Raw genomic sequence first — 26,056 nt, forward strand, 5'->3', positions numbered from 1 at the left:
CATTAGCATTATTATAAAAAATTATTTTAGAGGGAAGCAGGCCATGGATAACAAATATAAGAAGATACCACAGTTCCGGTGCCTGGATCTAGGAGTAATGTCCCTGATTTACTTTAAAGGGAACCTGTCACCAGGAACTTCATTTTTTACTAAAACACGGTTGCAACAGCCCATTGCAGCTGCAGTGCACAGATGCCTTTCTGCCTTCTCTAAGCAGTTGCATTATAATATAATTGTGTGTTAACACTTACTTTGTACCCTGACAGAATCCTCTGTGTAGTCCCAGGGGTTGGGCTTTGGTTTCAATGCATTTAGAAAAAGAACATGTGACTTGTCTGTGCCGCTCACTCCTCAGCTCTCAGCCCCCACCTTTGTGCTCCTGTACAGCTCCTCCCTCCCCCACTGATGTCAGCTCACCAGGCTGTGACTTCTGTGCAGGAGCAGGAGCACAAAGGTGGGGGCTGAGAGCTGAGGAGTGAGCGGCACAGACAAGTCACATGTTCTTTTTCTAAATGCATCCAAATCAAAGCCCAACCCCTAGGACTACACACAGAATTCTGTCTGGGTGCAAGGTAAGTTATAACACACAATCATAGTGTCATGCAAATGCTTAGATAAGGCAGAAAGACATCTGTGCACTGCACCTGTAATGGGCTTCTGTAACCGGTCTGTAGTAACAATGAGGTCCCTGGTGACAGGTTCCTTTTAAAGCTGTAGGAGGGTCCCGAGAATACACTGCCCGGGGTGAAATGTCACCATTTGTCTCTGTGCCCCCCCGCCCTCTATATGGCTCGTACCCCCCTCCTCCTGCCCCCGTGTCTCCTCCTCCTCCTGCCCCCGGTGGTGCTGGTCTCCGCCTCCTCCTGCCCCCGGTGGTGCTGGTCTCCGCCTCCTCCACCTCCTCCGCCTGCCGCCTCCTCCTCCTGCCCCCGGTGGTGGTGGTCTCCGCCTCCTCCTCCTGTCTCCACCTCCTCCCGTCTCCTCCTCCTGCCCCCGGTGGTGCTGGTCTCCGCCTCCTCCACCTCCTCCTCCTGCCGTCTCCTCCTCCTGCCCCCGGTGGTGCTGGTCTCCGCCTCCTCCTCCTCCTGTCTCCACCTCCTCCCGTCTCCTCCTCCTGCCCCCGGTGGTGCTGGTCTACGCCTCCTCCTCCTCCTGCCCCCGGTGGTGCTGGTCTACGCCTCCTCCTCCTCCTGCCCCCGGTGGTGCTGGTCTCCGCCTCCTTCTCCTGCTGTCTCCTCCTCCTGCCCCCGGTGGTGGTGGTCTCCGCCTCCTCTATGGTGACCCCTGACAGCGGGGAGGAGCCGGTGTATGGGCGGAGTCTCGGTGGCTCCTCCCCATCCTCATAGCCCGGCGCACGGAGCGGCCGCAGGAAGATGGCGGCGCAGGTCTCGGGGCTTCCCCTGGTGTCTCCGGGGCCGGGGGAGAGCTGCGGGGCGCGGCCGGTGCTGGAGCCCGCGGAGATCCAGAGGAGGCTGGAAACCACCGCCCGGGAGCTGGGGAACCGCAGGAAGATACTGGTCCGCAACCTGCCGGGAGACTGCAGCAGCCAGGTACGGGGAGACACCGGGGGGAGACCGGAGAGACTGCAGCAGCCAGGTACGGGGAGAGACCGGGGGGAGACCGGAGAGACTGCAGCAGCCAGGTACGGGGAGAGACCGGGGGGAGACCGGAGAGACTGCAGCAGCCAGGTACGGGGAGAGACCGGAGAGAGGAGAATGCAGCAGCCAGGTACAGGGAGAGACCGGGGGGAGACCGGAGAGACTGCAGCAGCCAGGTACGGGGAGACACCGGGGGGAGACCGGAGAGACTGCAGCAGCCAGGTACGGGGAGAGACCGGGGGGAGACCGGAGAGACTGCAGCAGCCAGGTACGGGGAGAGACCGGGGAGACTGCAGCAGCCAGGTACGGGGAGAGACCGGGGGGACACCGGGGAGAGACCGGGGGGAGACCGGGAGACTGCAGCAGCCAGGTACATGGAGAGACCGGGGGGAGACCGGGAGACTGCAGCAGCCAGGTACAGGGAGACACCGGAGAGACTGCAGCAGCCAGGTACAGGGAGACACCGGAGAGACTGCAGCAGCCAGGTACAGGGAGACACCGGAGAGACTGCAGCAGCCAGGTACAGGGAGACACCGGAGAGACTGCAGCAGCCAGGTACGGGGAGAGACCGGGGAGACTGCAGCAGCCAGGTACGGGGAGAGACCGGGGAGACTGCAGCAGCCAGGTACGGGGAGACACCGGAGAGACTGCAGCAGCCAGGTACGGGGAGAGACCGGGGAGACTGCAGCAGCCAGGTACGGGGAGAGACCGGGAGACTGCAGCAGCCAGGTACGGGGAGAGACCGGGGAGAGGAGACTGCTGCAGCCAGGTACGGGGAGACACCGGGGAGACTGCAGCAGCCAGGTACGGGGAGACACCGGAGAGACTGCAGCAGCCAGGTACGGGGAGACACCGGGGAGACTGCAGCAGCCAGGTACAGGGAGACACCGGAGAGACTGCAGCAGCCAGGTACAGGGAGACACCGGAGAGACTGCAGCAGCCAGGTACAGGGAGACACCGGAGAGACTGCAGCAGCCAGGTACGGGGAGAGACCGGGGAGACTGCAGCAGCCAGGTACGGGGAGACACCGGAGAGACTGCAGCAGCCAGGTACGGGGAGAGACCGGGGAGACTGCAGCAGCCAGGTACGGGGAGAGACCGGGAGACTGCAGCAGCCAGGTACGGGGAGAGACCGGGGAGAGGAGACTGCTGCAGCCAGGTACGGGGAGACACCGGGGAGACTGCAGCAGCCAGGTACGGGGAGACACCGGAGAGACTGCAGCAGCCAGGTACGGGCAGACACCGGAGAGACTGCAGCAGCCAGGTACGGGGAGAGACCGGGGGGAGACCGGGAGACTGCAGCAGCCAGGTACGGGGAGACACCGGGGAGAGGAGACTGCTGCAGCCAGGTACGGGGAGACACCGGGGAGACTGCAGCAGCCAGGTACGGGGAGACACCGGAGAGACTGCTGCAGCCAGGTACGGGGAGACACCGGAGAGACTGCAGCAGCCAGGTACGGGGAGAGACCGGGGAGAGACCGGGGGGAGACCGGGAGACTGCAGCAGCCAGGTACATGGAGAGACCGGGGAGACTGCAGCAGCCAGGTACGGGGAGACACCGGAGAGACCGGGGGGAGACCGGGAGACTGCAGCAGCCAGGTACATGGAGAGACCGGGGAGACTGCAGCAGCCAGGTACGGGGAGACACCGGAGAGACCGGGGGGAGACCGGAGAGACTGCAGCAGCCAGGTACGGGGAGACACTGGAGAGACCGGGGGAGAGACCGGGGGGAGACCGGAGAGACTGCAGCAGCCAGGTACGGGGAGAGACCGGGGAGACTGCAGCAGCCAGGTACGGGGAGAGACCGGGGGGAGACCGGAGAGACTGCAGCAGCCAGGTACGGGGAGAGACCGGGGGGAGACCGGAGAGACTGCAGCAGCCAGGTACGGGGAGAGACCGGGGGGAGACCGGGGAGACTGCAGCAGCCAGGTACGGGGAGAGACCGGGGAGACTGCAGCAGCCAGGTACGGGGAGAGACCGGGGGGAGACCGGAGAGACTGCAGCAGCCAGGTACAGGGAGAGACCGGGGAGACTGCAGCAGCCAGGTACGGGGAGACTGCAGCAGCCAGGTACGGGGGGACACCGGGGAGAGACCGGGGGGAGACCGGGGAGACTGCAGCAGCCAGGTACAGGGAGAGACCGGGGAGACTGCAGCAGCCAGGTACGGGGAGACACCGGGGAGACTGCAGCAGCCAGGTACGGGGAGAGACCGGGGGGAGACCGGAGAGACTGCAGCAGCCAGGTACAGGGAGAGACCGGGGAGACTGCAGCAGCCAGGTACGGGGAGACTGCAGCAGCCAGGTACGGGGGGACACCGGGGGGACACCGGGGAGAGACCGGGGGGAGACCGGGAGACTGCAGCAGCCAGGTACAGGGAGAGACCGGGGAGACTGCAGCAGCCAGGTACGGGGAGACACCGGGGAGACACCGGGGAGACTGCAGCAGCCAGGTACAGGGAGAGACCGGAGAGAGGGGAGGAGAGACCGGGGGGAGACCGGAGAGACTGCAGCAGCCAGGTACGGGGAGAGACCGGAGAGACTGCAGCAGCCAGGTGAGAGCGGAGACTGGGGGAGATACCGGGGAGAGGAGGGGAGGGGAGACTGCTGCAGCCAGGTGAGGGGAGAGGAGGGGAGACTGCTGCAGCCAAGGCTAGGGGAGAGGAGGGGAGACTGCTGCAGCCAAGGCTAGGGGAGAGGAGGGGAGACTGCTGCAGCCAAGGCTAGGGGAGAGGAGGGGAGACTGCTGCAGCCAAGGCTAGGGGAGAGGAGGGGAGACTGCTGCAGCCAAGGCTAGGGGAGAGGAGGGGAGACTGCTGCAGCCAAGGCTAGGGGAGAGGAGGGGAGACTGCTGCAGCCAAGGCTAGGGGAGAGGAGGGGAGACTGCTGCAGCCAAGGCTAGGGGAGAGGAGGGGAGACTGCTGCAGCCAAGGCTAGGGGAGAGGAGGGGAGACTGCTGCAGCCAAGGCTAGGGGAGAGGAGGGGAGACTGCTGCAGCCAAGGCTAGGGGAGAGGAGGGGAGACTGCTGCAGCCAAGGCTAGGGGAGAGGAGGGGAGACTGCTGCAGCCAAGGCTAGGGGAGAGGAGGGGAGACTGCTGCAGCCAAGGCTAGGGGAGAGGAGGGGAGACTGCTGCAGCCAAGGCTAGGGGAGAGGAGGGGAGACTGCTGCAGCCAAGGCTAGGGGAGAGGAGGGGAGACTGCTGCAGCCAAGGCTAGGGGAGAGGAGGGGAGACTGCTGCAGCCAAGGCTAGGGGAGAGGAGGGGAGACTGCTGCAGCCAAGGCTAGGGGAGAGGAGGGGAGACTGCTGCAGCCAAGGCTAGGGGAGAGGAGGGGAGACTGCTGCAGCCAAGGCTAGGGGAGAGGAGGGGAGACTGCTGCAGCCAAGGCTAGGGGAGAGGAGGGGAGACTGCTGCAGCCAAGGCTAGGGGAGAGGAGGGGAGACTGCTGCAGCCAAGGCTAGGGGAGAGGAGGGGAGACTGCTGCAGCCAAGGCTAGGGGAGAGGAGGGGAGACTGCTGCAGCCAAGGCTAGGGGAGAGGAGGGGAGACTGCTGCAGCCAAGGCTAGGGGAGAGGAGGGGAGACTGCTGCAGCCAAGGCTAGGGGAGAGGAGGGGAGACTGCTGCAGCCAAGGCTAGGGGAGAGGAGGGGAGACTGCTGCAGCCAAGGCTAGGGGAGAGGAGGGGAGACTGCTGCAGCCAAGGCTAGGGGAGAGGAGGGGAGACTGCTGCAGCCAAGGCTAGGGGAGAGGAGGGGAGACTGCTGCAGCCAAGGCTAGGGGAGAGGAGGGGAGACTGCTGCAGCCAAGGCTAGGGGAGAGGAGGGGAGACTGCTGCAGCCAAGGCTAGGGGAGAGGAGGGGAGACTGCTGCAGCCAAGGCTAGGGGAGAGGAGGGGAGACTGCTGCAGCCAAGGCTAGGGGAGAGGAGGGGAGACTGCTGCAGCCAAGGCTAGGGGAGAGGAGGGGAGACTGCTGCAGCCAAGGCTAGGGGAGAGGAGGGGAGACTGCTGCAGCCAAGGCTAGGGGAGAGGAGGGGAGACTGCTGCAGCCAAGGCTAGGGGAGAGGAGGGGAGACTGCTGCAGCCAAGGCTAGGGGAGAGGAGGGGAGACTGCTGCAGCCAAGGCTAGGGGAGAGGAGGGGAGACTGCTGCAGCCAAGGCTAGGGGAGAGGAGGGGAGACTGCTGCAGCCAAGGCTAGGGGAGAGGAGGGGAGACTGCTGCAGCCAAGGCTAGGGGAGAGGAGGGGAGACTGCTGCAGCCAAGGCTAGGGGAGAGGAGGGGAGACTGCTGCAGCCAAGGCTAGGGGAGAGGAGGGGAGACTGCTGCAGCCAAGGCTAGGGGAGAGGAGGGGAGACTGCTGCAGCCAAGGCTAGGGGAGAGGAGGGGAGACTGCTGCAGCCAAGGCTAGGGGAGAGGAGGGGAGACTGCTGCAGCCAAGGCTAGGGGAGAGGAGGGGAGACTGCTGCAGCCAAGGCTAGGGGAGAGGAGGGGAGACTGCTGCAGCCAAGGCTAGGGGAGAGGAGGGGAGACTGCTGCAGCCAAGGCTAGGGGAGAGGAGGGGAGACTGCTGCAGCCAAGGCTAGGGGAGAGGAGGGGAGACTGCTGCAGCCAAGGCTAGGGGAGAGGAGGGGAGACTGCTGCAGCCAAGGCTAGGGGAGAGGAGGGGAGACTGCTGCAGCCAAGGCTAGGGGAGAGGAGGGGAGACTGCTGCAGCCAAGGCTAGGGGAGAGGAGGGGAGACTGCTGCAGCCAAGGCTAGGGGAGAGGAGGGGAGACTGCTGCAGCCAAGGCTAGGGGAGAGGAGGGGAGACTGCTGCAGCCAAGGCTAGGGGAGAGGAGGGGAGACTGCTGCAGCCAAGGCTAGGGGAGAGGAGGGGAGACTGCTGCAGCCAAGGCTAGGGGAGAGGAGGGGAGACTGCTGCAGCCAAGGCTAGGGGAGAGGAGGGGAGACTGCTGCAGCCAAGGCTAGGGGAGAGGAGGGGAGACTGCTGCAGCCAAGGCTAGGGGAGAGGAGGGGAGACTGCTGCAGCCAAGGCTAGGGGAGAGGAGGGGAGACTGCTGCAGCCAAGGCTAGGGGAGAGGAGGGGAGACTGCTGCAGCCAAGGCTAGGGGAGAGGAGGGGAGACTGCTGCAGCCAAGGCTAGGGGAGAGGAGGGGAGACTGCTGCAGCCAAGGCTAGGGGAGAGGAGGGGAGACTGCTGCAGCCAAGGCTAGGGGAGAGGAGGGGAGACTGCTGCAGCCAAGGCTAGGGGAGAGGAGGGGAGACTGCTGCAGCCAAGGCTAGGGGAGAGGAGGGGAGACTGCTGCAGCCAAGGCTAGGGGAGAGGAGGGGAGACTGCTGCAGCCAAGGCTAGGGGAGAGGAGGGGAGACTGCTGCAGCCAAGGCTAGGGGAGAGGAGGGGAGACTGCTGCAGCCAAGGCGAGGGGAGAGGAGGGGAGACTGCTGCAGCCAAGGCTAGGGGAGAGGAGGGGAGACTGCTGCAGCCAAGGCGAGGGGAGAGGAGGGGAGACTGCTGCAGCCAAGGCGAGGGGAGAGGAGGGGAGACTGCTGCAGCCAAGGCGAGGGGAGACTGCTGCAGCCAAGGCGAGGGGAGACTGCTGCAGCCAAGGCGAGGGGAGACTGCTGCAGCCAAGGCGAGGGGAGACTGCTGCAGCCAAGGCGAGGGGAGACTGCTGCAGCCAAGGCGAGGGGAGACTGCTGCAGCCAAGGCGAGGGGAGACTGCTGCAGCCAAGGCGAGGGGAGACTGCTGCAGCCAAGGCGAGGGGAGACTGCTGCAGCCAAGGCGAGGGGAGACTGCTGCAGCCGAGGGGAGAGGAGGGGAGACTGCTGCAGCCAAGGCGAGGGGAGAGGAGGGGAGACTGCTGCAGCCAAGGCGAGGGGAGAGGAGGGGAGACTGCTGCAGCCAAGGCGAGGGGAGACTGCTGCAGCCAAGGCGAGGGGAGACTGCTGCAGCCGAGGGGAGAGGAGGGGAGACTGCTGCAGCCAAGGCGAGGGGAGAGGAGGGGAGACTGCTGCAGCCAAGGCGAGGGGAGAGGAGGGGAGACTGCTGCAGCCAAGGCGAGGGGAGAGGAGGGGAGACTGCTGCAGCCAAGGCGAGGGGAGAGGAGGGGAGACTGCTGCAGCCAAGGCGAGGGGAGAGGAGGGGAGACTGCTGCAGCCAAGGCGAGGGGAGAGGAGGGGAGACTGCTGCAGCCAAGGCGAGGGGAGACTGCTGCAGCCAAGCCGAGGGGAGACTGCTGCAGCCAAGGCGAGGGGAGAGGAGGGGAGACTGCTGCAGCCAAGGCGAGGGGAGAGGAGGGGAGACTGCTGCAGCCAAGGCGAGGGGAGAGGAGGGGAGACTGCTGCAGCCAAGGCTAGGGGAGAGGAGGGGAGACTGCTGCAGCCAAGGCTAGGGGAGAGGAGGGGAGACTGCTGCAGCCAAGGCTAGGGGAGAGGAGGGGAGACTGCTGCAGCCAAGGCTAGGGGAGAGGAGGGGAGACTGCTGCAGCCAAGGCGAGGGGAGAGGAGGGGAGACTGCTGCAGCCAAGGCGAGGGTAGAGGAGGGGAGACTGCTGCAGCCAAGGCGAGGGGAGAGGAGGGGAGACTGCTGCAGCCAAGGCGAGGGGAGAGGAGGGGAGACTGCTGCAGCCAAGGCGAGGGGAGACTGCTGCAGCCAAGGCGAGGGGAGACTGCTGCAGCCAAGGCGAGGGGAGACTGCTGCAGCCAAGGCGAGGGGAGACTGCTGCAGCCAAGGCGAGGGGAGACTGCTGCAGCCAAGGCGAGGGGAGACTGCTGCAGCCAAGGCGAGGGGAGACTGCTGCAGCCAAGGCGAGGGGGAGACACCGGGGACAGAGCGGGGGAGAGACGGGGAAGACTGCTGCAGCCAGGTGAGGGGAGACTGCTGCAGCCAGGTGAGGGGAGACTGCTGCAGCCAGGTGAGGGGAGACTGCTGCAGCCAGGTGGGGGGAGAGGAGGGGACACTGCTGCAGCCAGGCGGGGGGAGAGGAGGGGACACTGCTGCAGCCAGGCGAGGGGAGAGGAGGGGACACTGCTGGGGAGACTGCTGCAGCCAGGCGAGGGGAGAGGAGGGGAGACTGCTGCAGCCAGGCGAGGGGAGAGTGGCAGGATAACCTACACCCCCCCCCCCCCCCCCCTTATTAATATTGGTCACAGTCCAGAGGTCACAGGGGAGTGTCAGATGCTGACAGCAAGCAGAGGTTTTATAAATGAGGAATTGGAAAGTGCAGGAGGGTGTTATTATTCACCCATAGGCCCCGTGTGTGTCTGGTGTCCTCCTCCCCCTTCCCCCCCTTCTTCTCCCCCCTCCTCCTCCCCCCTTCCCCCCCTCCTCCTCCTCTGTTTGCTTAGGTTTATTTGCTCAGACTTTGTGTATATCCTGCGCCTCCAGTGATGTTTGCTCTGCCGGTGGTGGGATCACAGCCAGGAGCCTCTCTGACCTCTGCACCTTCCGGGTATAACCCCAATACCGTGACCCCGTACCCCGGTCTCATCCATAGAACTTTCCCTCTTCTGACCGCAGCGCATCCGTGTTGTACCGTAACGCAGCAGACCTGCCACCCTGTTATAGCGCAGCGCATGCACCGCCGTGTTGTACCGTAACGCAGCAGACCTGCCACCCTGTTATAGCGCAGCGCATGCACCGCCGTGTTGTGGTGTAACGCAGCAGACCTGCCACCCTGTTATAGCGCAGCGCATGCACCGCCGTGTTGTGGTGTAACGCAGCAGACCTGCCACCCTGTTATAGCGCAGCGCATGCACCGCCGTGTTGTACCGTAACGCAGCAGACCTGCCACCCTGTTATAGCGCAGCGCATGCACCGCCGTGTTGTGGTGTAACGCAGCAGACCTGCCACCCTGTTATAGCGCAGCGCATGCACCGCCGTGTTGTGGTGTAACGCAGCAGACCTGCCACCCTGTTATAGCGCAGCGCATGCACCGCCATGTTATACCGTAACGCAGCAGTTTGTGTGGCGCTTGTGATGGAGCAGAGAGGAGAAGGGGGTGAATAATCCTAATCCTGTGTGACTGAGCGGCAGGACGCGTGGGGTCTCGCTGGTGGGGTCTCCTCTGATGTGTCTCTCCCCCCCCCCCCCCCGCAGGTGTTTATGGGCTATGATTAACCCTTCCCCTGCTGGCTGTAGTTGGTGTAGTATTTCCAGAGGCTGCGGATCCTGTGTCGCATTATTTGCATAGTTGTCACAGCCGGCGGCCGGGGATCTGCATGAGGCAGAGGTCACGAGGTGAATGTGGAGGATGATCCCCGATCCTGCGGCGCTGCTTTATGTCACTGCTGCGATGTCTCCTTCCTCCTGCTCGGCTCATCCCGGGGGAATAACATCGGAAACACTCATCTAACGGACCTCGCGTAACTCTCCGAGATTTACCAGGACTGGACCGCACGGCAGAACAAGGTCCGGTCTAGTAACCCAAACATCCCCCCCCCCCGGCCGCCTCGTCTCGTAGAGAGAAACCGAACCTCATCCGGCCCAAATATGGAGAAAGAACCCGATAACAATCTCCAGGACTGACGTGTAATGAGGCCCAGTAATCCGAGCGAACCTCATGTTATGTGCCCCTGTGTGTGTGGAGAGCCCCCGTCCTCCCCCAGTGTACCCCCCTCCCTGTGCCCCTGTGTGTGTGTGGAGAGCCCCCGTCCTCCCCCAGTGTACCCCCCTCCCTGTGCCCCTGTGTGTGTGGAGAGCCCCCGTCCTCCCCCAGTGTACCCCCTCCCTGTGCCCCTGTGTGTGTGGAGAGCCCCCGTCCTCCCCCAGTGTACCCCCTCCCTGTGCCCCTGTGTGTGTGGAGAGCCCCCGTCCTCCCCCAGTGTACCCCCTCCCTGTGCCCCTGTGTGTGTGGAGAGCCCCCGTCCTCCCCCAGTGTACCCCCCTCTCTGTGCCCCTTCATGTGCCCCTGTGTGTGTGGAGAGCCCCCAGTGTACCCCCTTCCCTGTGCCCCTGTGTGTGTGGAGAGCCCCCGTCCTCCCCCAGTGTACCCCCCTCCCTGTGCCCCTGTGTGTGTGGAGAGCCCCCGTCCTCCCCCAGTGTACCCCCCTCCCTGTGCCCCTGTGTGTGTGGAGAGCCCCCGTCCTCCCCCAGTGTACCCCCTCCCTGTGCCCCTGTGTGTGTGGAGAGCCCCCGTCCTCCCCCAGTGTACCCCCCTCCCTGTGCCCCTGTGTGTGTGGAGAGCCCCTGTCCTCCCCCAGTGTACCCCCCTCTCTGTGCCCCTTCATGTGCCCCTGTGTGTGTGGAGAGCCCCCAGTGTACCCCCCTCCCTGTGCCCCTGTGTGTGTGGAGAGCCCCCGTCCTCCCCCAGTGTACCCCCCTCCCTGTGCCCCTGTGTGTGTGGAGAGCCCCCGTCCTCCCCCAGTGTACCCCCCTCCCTGTGCCCCTGTGTGTGTGGAGAGCCCCCGTCCTCCCCCAGTGTACCCCCCTCCCTGTGCCCCTGTGTGTGTGGAGAGCCCCTGTCCTCCCCCAGTGTACCCCCCTCCCTGTGCCCCTGTGTGTGTGGAGAGCCCCCGTCCTCCCCCAGTGTACCCCCTCCCTGTGCCCCTGTGTGTGTGTGGAGAGCCCCCGTCCTCCCCCAGTGTACCCCCCTCCCTGTGCCCCTGTGTGTGTGGAGAGCCCCTGTCCTCCCCCAGTGTACCCCCTCCCTGTGCCCCTGTGTGTGTGTGGAGAGCCCCCGTCCTCCCCCAGTGTACCCCCCTCCCTGTGCCCCTGTGTGTGTGGAGAGCCCCTGTCCTCCCCCAGTGTACCCCCCTTCTCTGTGCCCCTGTGTGTGTGTGGAGAGCCCCCGTCCTCCCCCAGTGTACCCCCCTCCCTGTGCCCCTGTGTGTGTGGAGAGCCCCCGTCCTCCCCCAGTGTACCCCCTCCCTGTGCCCCTGTGTGTGTGGAGAGCCCCCGTCCTCCCCCAGTGTACCCCCCTCTCTGTGCCCCTGTGTGTGTGTGGAGAGCCCCCGTCCTCCCCCAGTGTACCCCCCTCCCTGTGCCCCTGTGTGTGTGGAGAGCCCCCGTCCTCCCCCAGTGTACCCCCTCCCTGTGCCCCTGTGTGTGTGGAGAGCCCCCGTCCTCCCCCAGTGTACCCCCCTCCCTGTGCCCCTGTGTGTGTGGAGAGCCCCCGTCCTCCCCCAGTGTACCCCCTCCCTGTGCCCCTGTGTGTGTGGAGAGCCCCCGTCCTCCCCCAGTGTACCCCCCTCTCTGTGCCCCTTCATGTGCCCCTGTGTGTGTGGAGAGCCCCCGTCCTCCCCCAGTGTACCCCCCTCTCTGTGCCCCTTCATGTGCCCCTGTGTGTGTGGAGAGCCCCCGTCCTCCCCCAGTGTACCCCCCTCTCTGTGCCCCTTCATGTGCCCCTGTGTGTGTGGAGAGCCCCCGTCCTCCCCCAGTGTACCCCCCTCTCTGTGCCACTGTGTGTCGGGGGTCGTATCCTCCGCAGCAGGAGATATTCTGGCTGGCTGTGTATATAACTCGCTGCAGTATAAGGTAAACTCTGCTGCGTCCCTCGTGTCGCGGCCTCGGCTCCTCCTTCCGATGGCGACTTGTTTTCATCTTTGTTCTTTTTATTCCTAGGATTTCCACGATCTCCTGAGAGACTACGAGATCAAGTATTGCTACGTGGATAAGAACAAGAAGACGGGTGCGTCCCCCCCACTAATTATCATATTCCTCTTCCCATAATTCCAAGGTCTTCTACATGGGGGGGAATGGTGTTCATCCTGCGCCTCCTGGTTCTCACAACTATGGACTGCAGGGCGCTGATCTTTATGTCCGGGTGCCGGGACCCCCTAGACCCCTCCTGGGCTGACAGCGCATCATACAATAGTGGGGAGACCCCCCCCACCCCCGGGGGGAATCTGAGGCGCGGGGCTTACAATATCCTTATGGGCCGCTGCTCATCGCTCCAGATTGTCACGCCAGGCACCAGGCTGCCCTGGATGAGCACTTCAGGGTGGGGGAGGGGCCGCAGTACATGGAATTTTTCAACTTCACAAAATTGCTGAGTAGATTGCTCCGGCTCTGCGGGTCTGTGGTCAGCGCTACGTGTAAGGCGATGGCGTTAATTACTCGCTATGATCCCCCCCCCCCCTGGGCCTCGGGGCTCATCCTCTGTGAGATGTTATTAGTCTCTTCCTCGGTAATTGCCCTGGAGAAGCCGCGTCAGCGCATTACTAAGCGATTCCCGGGCAGGGATGGATCTGATCGCTGCACATTGCTGGGTCAGGTCTCCGGTTACTGACCCCCCCCCCCCCCCCCCCCTCGCCTCGGCAGGTCTGAGTGTGCATGTGTGTGGGAGGGGGATGAGGGAGTAGCTGAGGACCTGGGGGGACGTCTCTTCCGGCACTGAGCCCCCTCTCGTCTCTCGTTGCAGCCTTCATCACTCTGACCAATGGAGAACAAGCACAAGACGCCATTTCCCGCTTCCATAAACACGTCTTCCGGGACAAGGAGATTTGGGTGCAGCTGCAGCCGACCGATGCCCTCCTGTGCGTCACCCACCTGCCGCCCTCACTCACACTCCAGGAGTTTGAGGATTTGGTGCGGACGTACGGGAACATCGAGCGCTGCCTCCTGGTGTACAGCCGCAGCAGCGGACACTCCAAGGGCTACGGCTTTGTGGAGTATATGAAGAAGGACTCGGCCTCCAGGGCTCGGCTCGAGCTGATGGGGAAGCCCCTCGGGGACAGGACCCTCTTCGCCCAGTGGGTGGACGTCAATCAACTGACGCCGGATTTCATCCATTCAAAGTGCCTGAGTATAGAGAAACTTCCGAAAGACTTCAGCAATACGGAGGAGCTGACGGCCATGTGCTCCACGCTGCACCCACCCCTCTTCTGCCAGGTAGGGGGCAGCACCTCACATCCACTCATTCACAACCTGCAAATGCATCAGGGGCGGAGCCAAGTTATCTGCCACAAGTGCTCTGGATCTTCCTCCCTTTAGCCACGATTAAAGTTTTTAACTTCCTGTGTCCTATTGGTCCCACCCCCAGTGCACTTGCAGACTGTTTGCATATTCATATAAAGTTGATTATTTCTCTGCTGCTCTATGCTTGCTGTCAGTGAATAGGAAACAGAGGAGGAAAACATCATTAGATTAGAAAGTCTAACGCGGGATACTGTCCGAGATCACCACAAGATGTTTCCATCCGGCACAATAATAATCCTCATTATACAGAGAAATTACATCCACAGTCACATGGACACAATTACAGGGGAGTCACCGAGATCCTCATTTATATCAGGAACATGGAGAGGACAAGGATAGTGAGTGCAGCTCTGGGGTATAATACAGGATGTAACTCAGGATCAGTACAGGATAAGTAATGTCATGTATGTACACAGTGACTGCACCAGCAGCAGAATAGTGAGTGCAGCTCTGGGGTATAATACAGGATGTAACTCAGGACCAGTACAGGATAAGTAATGTCATGTATGTGCACAGTGACTGCACCAGCAGCAGAATAGTGAGTGCAGCTCTGTGGTGTAGTACAGGATGTAACTCAGGATCAGTACAGGATAAGTAATGTCCTGTATGTACACAGTGACTGCACCAGCAGCAGAATAGTGAGTGCAGCTCTGGAGTATAATACAGGATGTAACTCAGGATCAGTACAGGATAAGTAATGTCATGTATGTACACAGTGACTGCACCAGCAGCAGAATAGTGAGTGCAGCTCTGGAGTATAATACAGGATGTAACTCAGGATCAGTACAGGATAAGTAATGTCATGTATGTACACAGTGACTGCACCAGCAGCAGAATAGTGAGTGCAGCTCTGGGGTATAATACAGGATGTAACTCAGGATCAGTACAGGATAAGTAATGTCATGTATGTACACAGTGACTGCACCAGCAGCAGAATAGTGAGTGCAGCTCTGGGGTATAATACAGGATGTAACTCAGGATCAGTACAGGATAAGTAATGTCATGTATGTACACAGTGACTGCACCAGCAGCAGAATAGTGAGTGCAGGTCTGGGGTATAATACAGGATGTAACTCAGGATCAGTACAGGATAAGTAATGTCATGTATGTACACAGTGACTGCACCAGCAGCAGAATAGTGAGTGCAGCTCTGGAGTATAATACAGGATGTAACTCAGGATCAGTACAGGATAAGTAATGTCATGTATGTACAGTGACTGCACCAGCAGCAGAATAGTGAGTGCAGCTCTGGGGTATAATACAGGATGTAACTCAGGATCAGTACAGGATAAGTAATGTCATGTATGTACACAGTGACTGCACCAGCAGCAGAATAGTGAGTGCAGCTCTGGAGTATAATACAGGATGTAACTCAGGATCAGTACAGGATAAGTAATGTCATGTATGTACAGTGACTGCACCAGCAGCAGAATAGTGAGTGCAGCTCTGGGGTATAATACAGGATGTAACTCAGGATCAGTACAGGATAAGTAATGTCATGTATGTACACAGTGACTGCACCAGCAGCAGAATAGTGAGTGCAGCTCTGGGGTATAATACAGGATGTAACTCAGGATCAGTACAGGATAAGTAATGTCATGTATGTACACAGTGACTGCACCAGCAGCAGAATAGTGAGTGCAGCTCTGGAGTATAATACAGGATGTAACTCAGGATCAGTACAGGATAAGTAATGTCATGTATGTACAGTGACTGCACCAGCAGCAGAATAGTGAGTGCAGCTCTGGGGTATAATACAGGATGTAACTCAGGATCAGTACAGGATAAGTAATGTCATGTATGTACACAGTGACTGCACCAGCAGCAGAATAGTGAGTGCAGCTCTGGGGTATAATAGTGGATGTAACTCAGGATCAGTACAGGATAAGTAATGTCATGTATGTACACAGTGACTGCACCAGCAGCAGAATAGTGAGTGCAGCCCTGGGGTATAATACAGGATGTAACTCAGGATCAGTACAGGATAAGTAATGCCATGTATGTACACAGTGACAGCACCAGCAGCAGAATAGTGAGTGCAGCTCTGGGGTATAATAGTGGATGTAACTCAGGATCAGTACAGGATAAGTAATGTCATGTATGTACACAGTGACTGCACCAGCAGCAGAATAGTGAGTGCAGCCCTGGGGTATAATACAGGATGTAACTCAGGATCAGTACAGGATAAGTAATGTCATGTATGTACACAGTGACAGCACCAGCAGCAGAATAGTGAGTGCAGCTCTGGTGTATAATACTGGATGTAACTCAGGATCAGTACAGGATAAGTAATGTCATGTATGTACACAGTGACTGCACCAGCAGCAGAATAGTGAGTGCAGCTCTGGGGTATAATACAGGATGTAACTCAGGATCAGTACAGGATAAGTAATGTCATGTATGTACACAGTGACTGCACCAGCAGCAGAATAGTGAGTGCAGCTCTGGGATATAATACCGGATTTAACTCAGGATCAGTACAGGATAAGTAATGTCATGTATGTACACAGTGACTGCACCAGCAGCAGAATAGTGAGTGCAGCTCTGGGGTATAATACAGGATGTAACTCAGGATCAGTACAGGATAAGTAATGTCATGTATGTACACAGTGACTGCACTAGCAGCAGAGTAGTGAGTGCAGCTCTGGGGTTTAATACAGGATGTAACTCAGGATCAGTACAGGATAAGTAATGTCATGTATGTACACAGTGACAGCACCAGCAGCAGAATAGTGAGTGCAGCTCTGGTGTATAATACTGGATGTAACTCAGGATCAGTACAGGATGAGTAATGTCATGTATGTACACAGTGACTGCACCAGCAGCAGAATAGTGAGTGCAGCTCTGGGGTATAACACAGGATGTAACTCAGGATCAGTACAGGATAAGTAATGTCATGTATGTACACAGTGACTGCACCAGCAGAATAGTGAGTGCAGCTCTGGGGTATAATACAGGATGTAACTCAGGATCAGTACAGGATAAGTAATGTCATGTATGTACACAGTGACTGCACCAGCAGAATAGTGAGTGCAGCTCTGGGGTATAATACAGGATGTAACTCTGGATCAGTACAGGATAAGTAATGTCATGTATGTACACAGTGACTGCACCAGCAGCAGAATAGTGAGTGCAGCTCTGGAGTATAATACAGGATGTAACTCAGGATTAGTACAGGATAAGTAATGTCATGTATGTACACAGTGACTGCACCAGCAGCAGAATAGTGAGTGCAGCTCTGGAGTATAATACAGGATGTAACTCTGGATCAGTACAGGATAAGTAATGTCATGTATGTACACAGTGACTGCACCAGCAGCAGAATAGTGAGTGCAGCTCTGGGGTATAATACAGGATGTAACTCAGGATCAGTACAGGATAAGTAATGTCATGTATGTACACAGAGACTGCACCAGCAGCAGAATAGTGAGTGCAGCTCTGGAGTATAATACAGGATGTAACTCAGGATCAGTACAGGATAAGTAATGTCATGTATGTACAGTGACTGCACCAGCAGCAGAATAGTGAGTGCAGCTCTGGGGTATAATACTGGATGTAACTCAGGATCAGTACAGGATAAGTAATGTCATGTATGTACACAGTGACTGCACCAGCAGCAGAATAGTGAGTGCAGCTCTGGGGTATAATACAGGATGTAACTCAGGATCAGTACAGGATAAGTATTGTCATGTATGTACACAGTGACTGCACCAGCAGCAGAATAGTGAGTGCAGCTCTGGGGTATAACACAGGATGTAACTCAGGATCAGTACAGGATAAGTAATGTCATGTATGTACACAGTGACTGCACCAGCAGAATAGTGAGTGCAGCTCTGGGGTATAATACAGGATGTAACTCAGGATCAGTACAGGATAAGTAATGTCATGTATGTACACAGTGACTGCACCAGCAGGAGAATAGTGAGTGCAGCTCTGGGGTATAATACAGGATGTAACTCAGGATCAGTACAGGATAAGTAATGTCATGTATGTACACAGTGACTGCACCAGCAGCAGAATAGTGAGTGCAGCTCTGGGGTATAATACAGGATGTAACTCAGGATCAGTACAGGATAAGTAATGTCATGTATGTACACAGTGACTGCACCAGCAGCAGAATAGTGAGTGCAGCTCTGGGGTATAATACAGGATATAACTCCGGATCAGTACAGGATAAGTAATGTCATGTATGTACACAGTGACTGCACCAGCAGCAGAATAGTGAGTGCAGCTCTGGAGTATAATACAGGATGTAACTCAGGATCAGTACAGGATAAGTAATGTCATGTATGTACAGTGAGTGTACCAGCAGCAGAATAGTGAGTGCAGCTCTGGGGTATAATACAGGATGTAACTCAGTGTGGTATTCTTGGTGTCGGCTCTCGCGCCTCCTGTGATGATGATATATAAATCCATATCTGTCGCCTCGTGTTGCTATGAGCTTCTGGTGCCTTCAGCTGTTCTGGTCTCGGGGAGGTGTCGTCACATTGTGTTCTCCGCTATAATGAGGCGGCTGTAGGATTCTCTGTATTTGTTAATGTGAAATTTGCTGTTTATTGTGCAAACTTCAACCTCATTGTCACAGCTGAGGGGTTGTTACTGTGTACACATCTGTATCTCTCTCCTGATCGGAGCATCTGAACCTTTTGGTAACTTGCACACAGGAACAGAAGTGCAGCTGTGTGATGGGCAGCGCTGGGCTCCTGTGGTCTATGACCTTTGCCCCCTGAGATCTCTGTACATTTGAGGCTGAGCTGTGTATGTGATGAGGCACAGACGTGATGGGTATACGGGTATATAGCGTCGGAGCGGTGCAGGGCGCCCCCTAGGGCTCCCATAGTTTTACCAATTGCTGTGAAAAATATTAAGACATTTTTATTAATTTTTTGCTGTTTGTGTTTCGTTTCGTTGCAGTTGGCGGAAGAAGAAGGCGTCGGATGTTCTGCGGGATTTGCGGTGGTGGAATATGAAACGTCCAGACAAGCGGAGGAGTCGCAGGAGGCGCTGGACGGGAGGACGGTGGACGGGAGCCGGATCCACGTCTCCTTCTGTGCCCCGGGGTCTCCAGGCAGAAGCGTGCTCGCCGCCCTGGTGGCCGCACAGGGAATGGTAAGAGAACGTGACTTTTAGTGTAACCACATGAAACCTGCACAGGGTCAGGGGGCTCCTCATCTACCCCCGAGATCCGCGATTCCCTGCTCACATACACTGTGCACATACCCACTGAGCCACTCCCCGCCATTCATCCAGCGCTGAGGCTCGGTGGTCACGTGCACAGACTGCAGGGTCCTAGTGATATCCGGATTCTTTCTATTGTCATACAAAGGTTCTTTACGACAACTACATACAGTGATGCAGGGACCCGAGTCCTTTTCTCAGCCTCTGAAAACTTTGTGCTTGTGTCCAGCGTCAGAATAACCGGAAGGGACTACTACCAGAACCAAACCCGGCCCAGATCATGCAGAGCCTGAATAACCCGGCCATGCTCCAGATGCTGCTGCAGCCCCCGCTCCGAGGAAGGTCAGGGAAGCACGGTGAGCCCCACAGCCCGGTCCTGACAGCGCCCCCTACTGGTGCCGCTCCAGTGCTGACCTCTCCATGTCTCTCAGGTCCCCCTGGACAGACGCATTTCGTGAATCCCACAGTCAGCCAAGCGCTTCTACAGCTCAACAAGATCCATCAGGTGAGGCCGGCGCCGAACTCTACACAAGTGTCTTAATCTTCCTCCTAGTAATTGTATTCAGTCGTAGTTCTACCTGGTTCTGGGAAAGATGGGGCAGCATCAACCGAGCAGATTGCAACCAGTCATGTCCCTGGGGAGATGTGTGGTCAGGCCTCACACTGCTGTGCTCTGTGCTCTCTGCAGCCAGTGTTATGTATTGTACCTGGAGAGATGTGTAATCAGACCTCACACTGCTGTGCTCTGTGCTCTCTGCAGCCAGTGTTATGTATTGTACCTGGAGAGATGTGTAATCAGACCTCACACTGCTGTGCTCTGTGCTCTCTGCAGCCAGTGTTATGTATTGTACCTGGAGAGATGTGTAATCAGACCTCACACTGCTGTGCTCTGTGCTCTCTGCAGCCAGTGTTATGTATTGTCCCTGGAGAGATGTGTAATCAGACCTCACACTGCTGTGCTCTGTGCTCTCTGCAGCCAGTGTTATGTATTGTCCCTGGAGAGATGTGTAATCAGACCTCACACTGCTGTGCTCTGTGCTCTATGCAGCCAGTGTTATGCATTGTCCCTAGAGAGATGTGTAATCAGACCTCACACTGCTGTGCTCTGTGCTCTCTGCAGCCAGTGTTATGTATTGTCCCTGGAGAGATGTGTAATCAGACCTCACACTGCTGTGCTCTGTGCTCTCTGCAGCCAGTGTTATGTATTGTCCCTGGAGAGATGTGTAATCAGACCTCACACTGCTGTGCTCTGTGCTCTCTGCAGCCAGTGTTATGTATTGTCCCTGGAGAGATGTGTAATCAGACCTCACACTGCTGTGCTCTGTGCTCTCTGCAGCCAGTGTTATGTATTGTCCCTGGAGAGATGTGTAATCAGACCTCTCACTGCTGTGCTCTGTGCTCTCTGCAGCCAGTGTTATGCATTGTCCCCAGAGAGATGTGTAATCAGACCTCACACTGCTGTGCTCTGTGCTCTCTGCAGCCAGTGTTATGTATTGTCCCTGGAGAGATGTGTAATCAGACCTCACACTGCTGTGCTCTGTGCTCTCTGCAGACAGTGTTATGTATTGTTCCTGGAGAGATGTGTAATCAGACCTCACACTGCTGTGCTCTGTGCTCTCTGCAGCCAGTGTTATGTATTGTCCCTGGAGAGATGTGTAATCAGACCTCACACTGCTGTGCTCTGTGCTCTCTGCAGCCAGTGTTATGTATTTTCCCTGGAGAGATGTGTAATCAGACCTCACACTGCTGTGCTCTGTGCTCTCTGCAGCCAGTGTTATGTATTGTCCCTGGGTTGTGTATTGGTTTAGTGTAGAGGCTCCTGGAATATAAATCCATATATCACAGTCCTGCTGCTACTAACAAAATACACAAAGGTCTCCAGGGACAGTACATAACACTGCCTGCAGTCTGTAGGGTCTCGCCTGCTGACAGGTTCCCTATAAATACTTCACTGCTGGGGGATTGTTTCTATGTAGTAATTTGTAGCTGCTGATCTGTGATATTTTCTCTTTCTCTCCAGAAGCCGGGGGTCCCGGGGAACCTCCTGCTACAGAATTACCCCCATCTGCACATGGCCCAGCAACAACTCGTGCAGCTCAAGAGCTTACAGTCTAATAACAGTGTAAGTAGACAGCAGGGGGCGCTCTGCAGTTGCGGCATGTGATGGCGCTATGTATAGACTTCTCACTATTGTCCTGTGTTCCTTGGTGGCAGAAGCCCGGCCTGCTGGGAGAAGCCCCGGGCTCCATCTTACAGACGGCATCAGCGGAGGCTGCGCAGCGAGACCTGCCGAAAAGTAATGCCTGTTCTGTGCTGTGATTGGGGGGGAGGATAAGGGGGGGGGGGGCACTGGTAATGATTGTGCACTCTGCGATCCCAAAGTACAAGGACAGGACCCGGCTCTGGCCGCAGATCTGTCACCTCTGCAGAGCATCGCACATATCCATAATCTCCAGGTGCAGCTCATATACCAGTGGGGGGGGCGGGCAGTCGGAGGGGTCTGTAGCTGCAGGGGGAGGGGTCTGTAGCTGCAGGGGGAGGGGTCTGTAGCTGCAGGGGGAGGGGTCTGTAGCTGCAGGGGGAGGGGTCTGTAGCTGCAGGGGGAGGGGTCTGTAGCTGCAGGGGGAGGGGTCTGTAGCTGCAGGGGGAGGGGTCTGTAGCTGCAGGGGGAGGGGTCTGTAGCTGCAGGGGGAGGGGTCTGTAGCTGCAGGGGGAGGGGTCTGTAGCTGCAGGGGGAGGGGTCTGTAGCTGCAGGGGGAGGGGTCTGTAGCTGCAGGGGGTGGGTGAGAAGACGTCGGGGGTGTATAGGACTGTAGCGCTGCAGGAGAGTCTCAGCAGGTGAAAAGTATGAACACACAATGTGATTGTAGTCGGGGGGGCGGGTGCGTTGTACGGGGAGGGGCGGATACTCGTTAGTCTTTGCACTGATGACCTGTTTCCCTCCTGCAGACCTGTTGCCCTATTACCACACTCAGCCCTCGGCTCTGCCCAGACTGGCACCGGACAAGCCGCCCGCTCCTGTGGCATCTGAGGGGTTGCTGCTGACAGCACAGAATTTAGCGCAGGTCCAGGCCGGCGCCGCTGACTCCATGCACCTGGTGAGGATCGTCTGTTGTCGCTCGTATTATTAGAAACTTGTTATGGGGGGGTGTCGATCTTTCCAATGTTATTGGGGTCTTGTTGTTGCTCCTTCCCTAAATGTTTAACCCTTCAGTGAGGGCTTCTTACTGCTCCTAGAAGGCAGATCACATGATCCAGCACAACGCTGCCCCCAGTGGTCACATTACAGCTAAGCACATGAGCAGCTGATGCACAAGTCTCTCTGCGACTGTAACGCAGGTCCAGCTGTGAGCAGGATCACTGCCCCCAGTTCTCCTTCACTGACAGCAAGCGGAGGAAGAATTGATCTTATATCGAAATTTAGGCTTTAACTTTCAAATAAAGGAAAAGTTTTCCAGGGAATCTCCAGATCTCCCCACGAGTGAAAGGAGCCACAGCCGCTCCTGGTTTCCTCCTCCCACACTCCCGACGCTGCTGATTCGCTGCAGTAAGATTGCATAGGCGGATGCATGGAGGCATAGCCCCGCCCCTACTGCCCCGAGCGGCTGCGCTGTATAGGAAATGCTGAGCTGTCGCAGTTTTATGACGTCAGAATCTTGTGTTGTAGAACAAGACGACTAACCAGACGTCACTTCTGGGGGAGCCGCCCCGGGACATCCGGCTCAGCACTAACCCTTACCTGAACCTGGCCAGCGTGCTTCCTGGTAACTGCTGCTGTCTTGTGGGGTCCCCCTGCCGCGTGCAGGGGTCCTCTGTACCAGTAGGAGATCTATGGCAGTGATCAGTGGCTGTGCCGGAGGTTAACACTTTCATGTCTGGTTGTGTGACCCTAGGAATGTCCCTGCGGGCGCTGCAGTCCCACGCGATGGACGGGCTGATCTCTCCGGACTCTGCCGCAGCACAGCCGGGACTGGACGGATGTTTCGCCTACGGCCATCAGTACGGAGACTACTCTCAGGTAGGTCATGTGGTCCCCTCTCATGGTAGGTGGGGATACAGCAGGTAGGTGACTCTCCGGTGTTGTGTTCCAGGAGACGCTGCAGCAGTGGTATGAGCAGTACTCCACGTACAGCGGAGCCCAGGCGGATGCTGCAGGTGACAGCGGCCAGGTGAGACGCACAGGATACGATGACCTTTATTCTCTGCCCCTCCCCCGCCCGGCGTCCTGTGCGTTACAAGAGCTGGTAGTGGCGCGAGGCCAGGAGCCGAGAGAACAGATGCAGTGCTGACGCCTCGCACGCCGCGTTATTAAATATGTACATAGTAATTACTATCGCTCCCGAGACGCACGGATAATATTTGTTTTTATTAACCCTAGAAGATCCGAGTGTAAATTATTAAACCTCTCTCGTGGGTGCAGATCGGACCCCCTCCCCCATCCAGACAGCGTTAGATTTACATGTCGTAGGTGGACGGCGGCGGAATCTGCATCCAGTGACTTCACATTCGGAGGCGGCAGAATTGTAGTGAGAATACGATTTAGGTTCCTGTTTAAAGGGATTGTCCAGAATTGGGGGAAACGATAAGTGCCGCCCCTGTCCGCAGGATAGAGCAGAGATACTATGTAACCTCTTCAATCCTTTGTCTTTTTCCATAGTCGTCTTCCAATCTGGGTTACGGGGACTACAACACGTATGTCCAGGCTCCGCCCACTTACTATGCGAGCGCACAAGCCGTGTACCAGCCGGGAGTCACAGCGTCTGCAGAAAAGGTACAGAACTGGAAATATTCCCAAAAATTATAAGTTATAGTTAAACACTATGGGCAGCTCTTGTACAGAGCACAGCAGTGTGAGGACACGCCCCCAGTGCACTTGGGGAAGCTACAATCCTGGAATTTAAATGCTTAGTCCTGCTGCTGCCAACACACACAAAGGTCTGATCACACGTCTCACCAGGGACAATACCGAACACTGGCTGCAGTCTGTAGGGTCTCGCCTTCTGACACCTGGCATCCAGCGTCTGTCCTGATTATCTTCACTTGGGTGGTAATAAAGGGAACACTTTCGGGCCGATCCACATCTGTTAGGTTATTATAATCCAAAACCGGGAGCGGTCACACACGACACATTGGGGCATTTACTCACCAGGTCACCAGAGGTCACTGAAAGTGCATTGTCTATTCACCTGAAATCCTGAATGTGTCGCTTCCCCGCGCTGGTCCGACAGAGTTCACCATCTTTTTTTTGTGTTGCATCTTTAAAGGGAACCTACCACCCCGATTCTACCTATAAAAGGGCTCTCCTCACGTCCCATCCATCCACCTACCACCCCTTCTACCTTTTACAAGTAGAATCGGGGTGGTAGGTGCCCTTTAACCCCTTCCCCGCCTAGGCCCTTTCTCGTTTTTATCTTTCCCTGTACGGAGCTGTGCAAGGTTTTCTGCAGAACACATTGCACTTCATAGTGATGGAATTGAATATTCCTGCCGTATCCTGGGAAGCGGGACAAAAATTCCAAATGCAGTGAAATTGGTGAAAAAACGTTTGCGCCATTTTCTTGTGGAATTGGATTTTACGGCTTTCTCTGAGCGCCACAAATGCCAGGTCTGCTTTATTCTTTGTGTCGGTGCGATTTCTATAGATTTTATACATTTACAAGAATTAAAACCTCCTGTATATTTTTCAAAATGTCAAAAAAAGGGCCGTCTTTCAATGCAGTGAAAAAACTAAATATTTTGATAAATTGGACATTTTCGGACGTGGCAATACCTAATGGGGGTCATTTATTAAGGGCCCGATTCGCGTTTTCCCGACGTGTTACCCGAATATTTCCGATTTGTGCCGGTTTCCCCTGATTTGCACCGGTATTTTGGCGCATCAGCGCTGGCATGCACGTGACGTTAATCAGGGGGCGTGGCCGAACGAAAACCCGACTGATTCAGAAAAAAAGCCGCATTTAAAAAACAAAAAGTGTCGCGGAGCTTGCACTTACCTTCACTAGGAATAGGCCGGTGAACTGGAGTGCATTTCAGCGGACTTCAGCGCAGCAGCGCCACCTGGTGGACGTCAGAGGAACTACCCTAGTGAATCCCGGCCGCACCCGAATCCACCACTGGATCGTGAATGGACCGGGTAAGTAAATCTGCCCCAATGTGTTTTACTGATTTTTACTGTTTCTATTTATGACTTCCCGTGAAGCTAGGATTGTAATCGATGCGTTAAAAGGAGACGGTCTTGGGCCTTCGGAAGACCTGAGGCTGTCATAGCGTCCGATCGCCCGTGCAATGGACAGGTTAATACCGCGGGTGTTACCGGTAAGTGTTTGCTGCAATATGCAGCTAAGACTTACCAGCTATGGAGAGGGCTCAGCCCGTGAGCCTTCTCCATGCACCCGACGTGTGATGTACTATTATGTCACATGTCGGGAAGGGGTTAACATGGGGCACGCGACACAATTTGAAAGTTGAATACAGCGCTCGGTCTGCCGGCCGGACCCATAATATGTGCTGCATGGAAGCCACAAGCGCAGCACAGACACTTCTATAATACTGTGCAGCAGTTAAGCCTAGAAGAACGTGCAAAGGCCAACAGAAGTGCAGCGCAAAGCCCTTGGTACATGTGCCGTATCCCACGGGCTGCACCCGGAGCTGAGGACGGGAGGCCTCGTCTGATATAGAAATATAATACAAGGACGTCCTCTGCTCTGTGTGCAGCCCGTGGGATCGCGCCACCATACGGCACATTAGGGACAGTCCTGCACCCGGTCTGTGTGTGACCGCACCTGGTTTTAGCTTGAATTAACCAAAAACCTAAACATGAAGTGGCCCTTAGAAATGTTTAAATGAGCTCTGATCTTCCTCGCCCCCTGTTCACACTCCGTGTCACTGTTCTTGTGTCGGCAGGTGCTGAGCAGCGAGAAGCGCTCCTACCTTCTGGACGCGGCCCCCGGATACTCTGAGCACCTTGGTCCGGCCTCCGCTGATGGCTGCGCCGATTCCTACTTCAAGAGGAGGAAGGTTTATTAGTGTTTGCACACGTTCACACCCAAAGATGCACAATGTGGGGGAATAGCGGCTCTGACAGCCACGTAGTCTGGCACTGAAAGGGTTAGATTTGCCTAAATGATTTATAATTTCTCAGGCTGAATTGTTCTATAAAAGCAGGTAAAATCTCGGTGAAGATTTGTAGATATTTTCTACACTTAGCTGTGACTTGATTTATTTTTGTGTTTATTTTTCCCCTTTTGTAAATATTCAGCAATAAAAGAGTGAACTTTTCTGGGAGGTTCCCATGATGTGGGCGGAGCCCTGTGATGGCGTGTTACATGCTATGCTCTGGGGGTCCTGACATGACCTGGGGGAGGGGGT

General features: G+C 57.0%; 1 protein-coding gene across 4 annotated transcripts; it reads left to right on the forward strand.

The window, feature by feature from the left end:
- The first annotated feature begins 1,279 nt into the window (after positions 1 to 1,279).
- On the forward strand, positions 1,280 to 25,966 carry RAVER2 (ribonucleoprotein, PTB binding 2). 4 transcript variants are annotated; one of them, XM_072127924.1, is made up of 14 exons: positions 1,280 to 1,550; positions 12,155 to 12,221; positions 12,954 to 13,423; positions 18,425 to 18,619; positions 18,918 to 19,044; positions 19,120 to 19,193; positions 20,712 to 20,810; positions 20,906 to 20,984; positions 21,638 to 21,786; positions 22,356 to 22,452; positions 22,582 to 22,706; positions 22,780 to 22,857; positions 23,346 to 23,459; positions 25,592 to 25,966. In XM_072127924.1, the coding sequence occupies exons 1-14, from the start codon at positions 1,374 to 1,376 to the stop codon at positions 25,712 to 25,714; spliced, it is 1,974 nt and encodes a 657-aa protein (XP_071984025.1). In that variant the 5' UTR covers positions 1,280 to 1,373; the 3' UTR covers positions 25,715 to 25,966. The 4 variants fall into 4 exon arrangements, with proteins under 4 accessions (XP_071984025.1, XP_071984023.1, XP_071984024.1 ...); XM_072127922.1 differs by having other exon boundaries at positions 1,282 to 1,550; positions 20,709 to 20,810; XM_072127923.1 differs by having other exon boundaries at positions 1,282 to 1,550; positions 20,903 to 20,984.
- Positions 25,967 to 26,056: the final 90 nt, after the last annotated feature.

Source organism: Engystomops pustulosus, chromosome 10 (assembly GCF_040894005.1).
Source record: "Engystomops pustulosus chromosome 10, aEngPut4.maternal, whole genome shotgun sequence".
NCBI classification, from domain to species: Eukaryota; Metazoa; Chordata; class Amphibia; order Anura; family Leptodactylidae; genus Engystomops; species Engystomops pustulosus.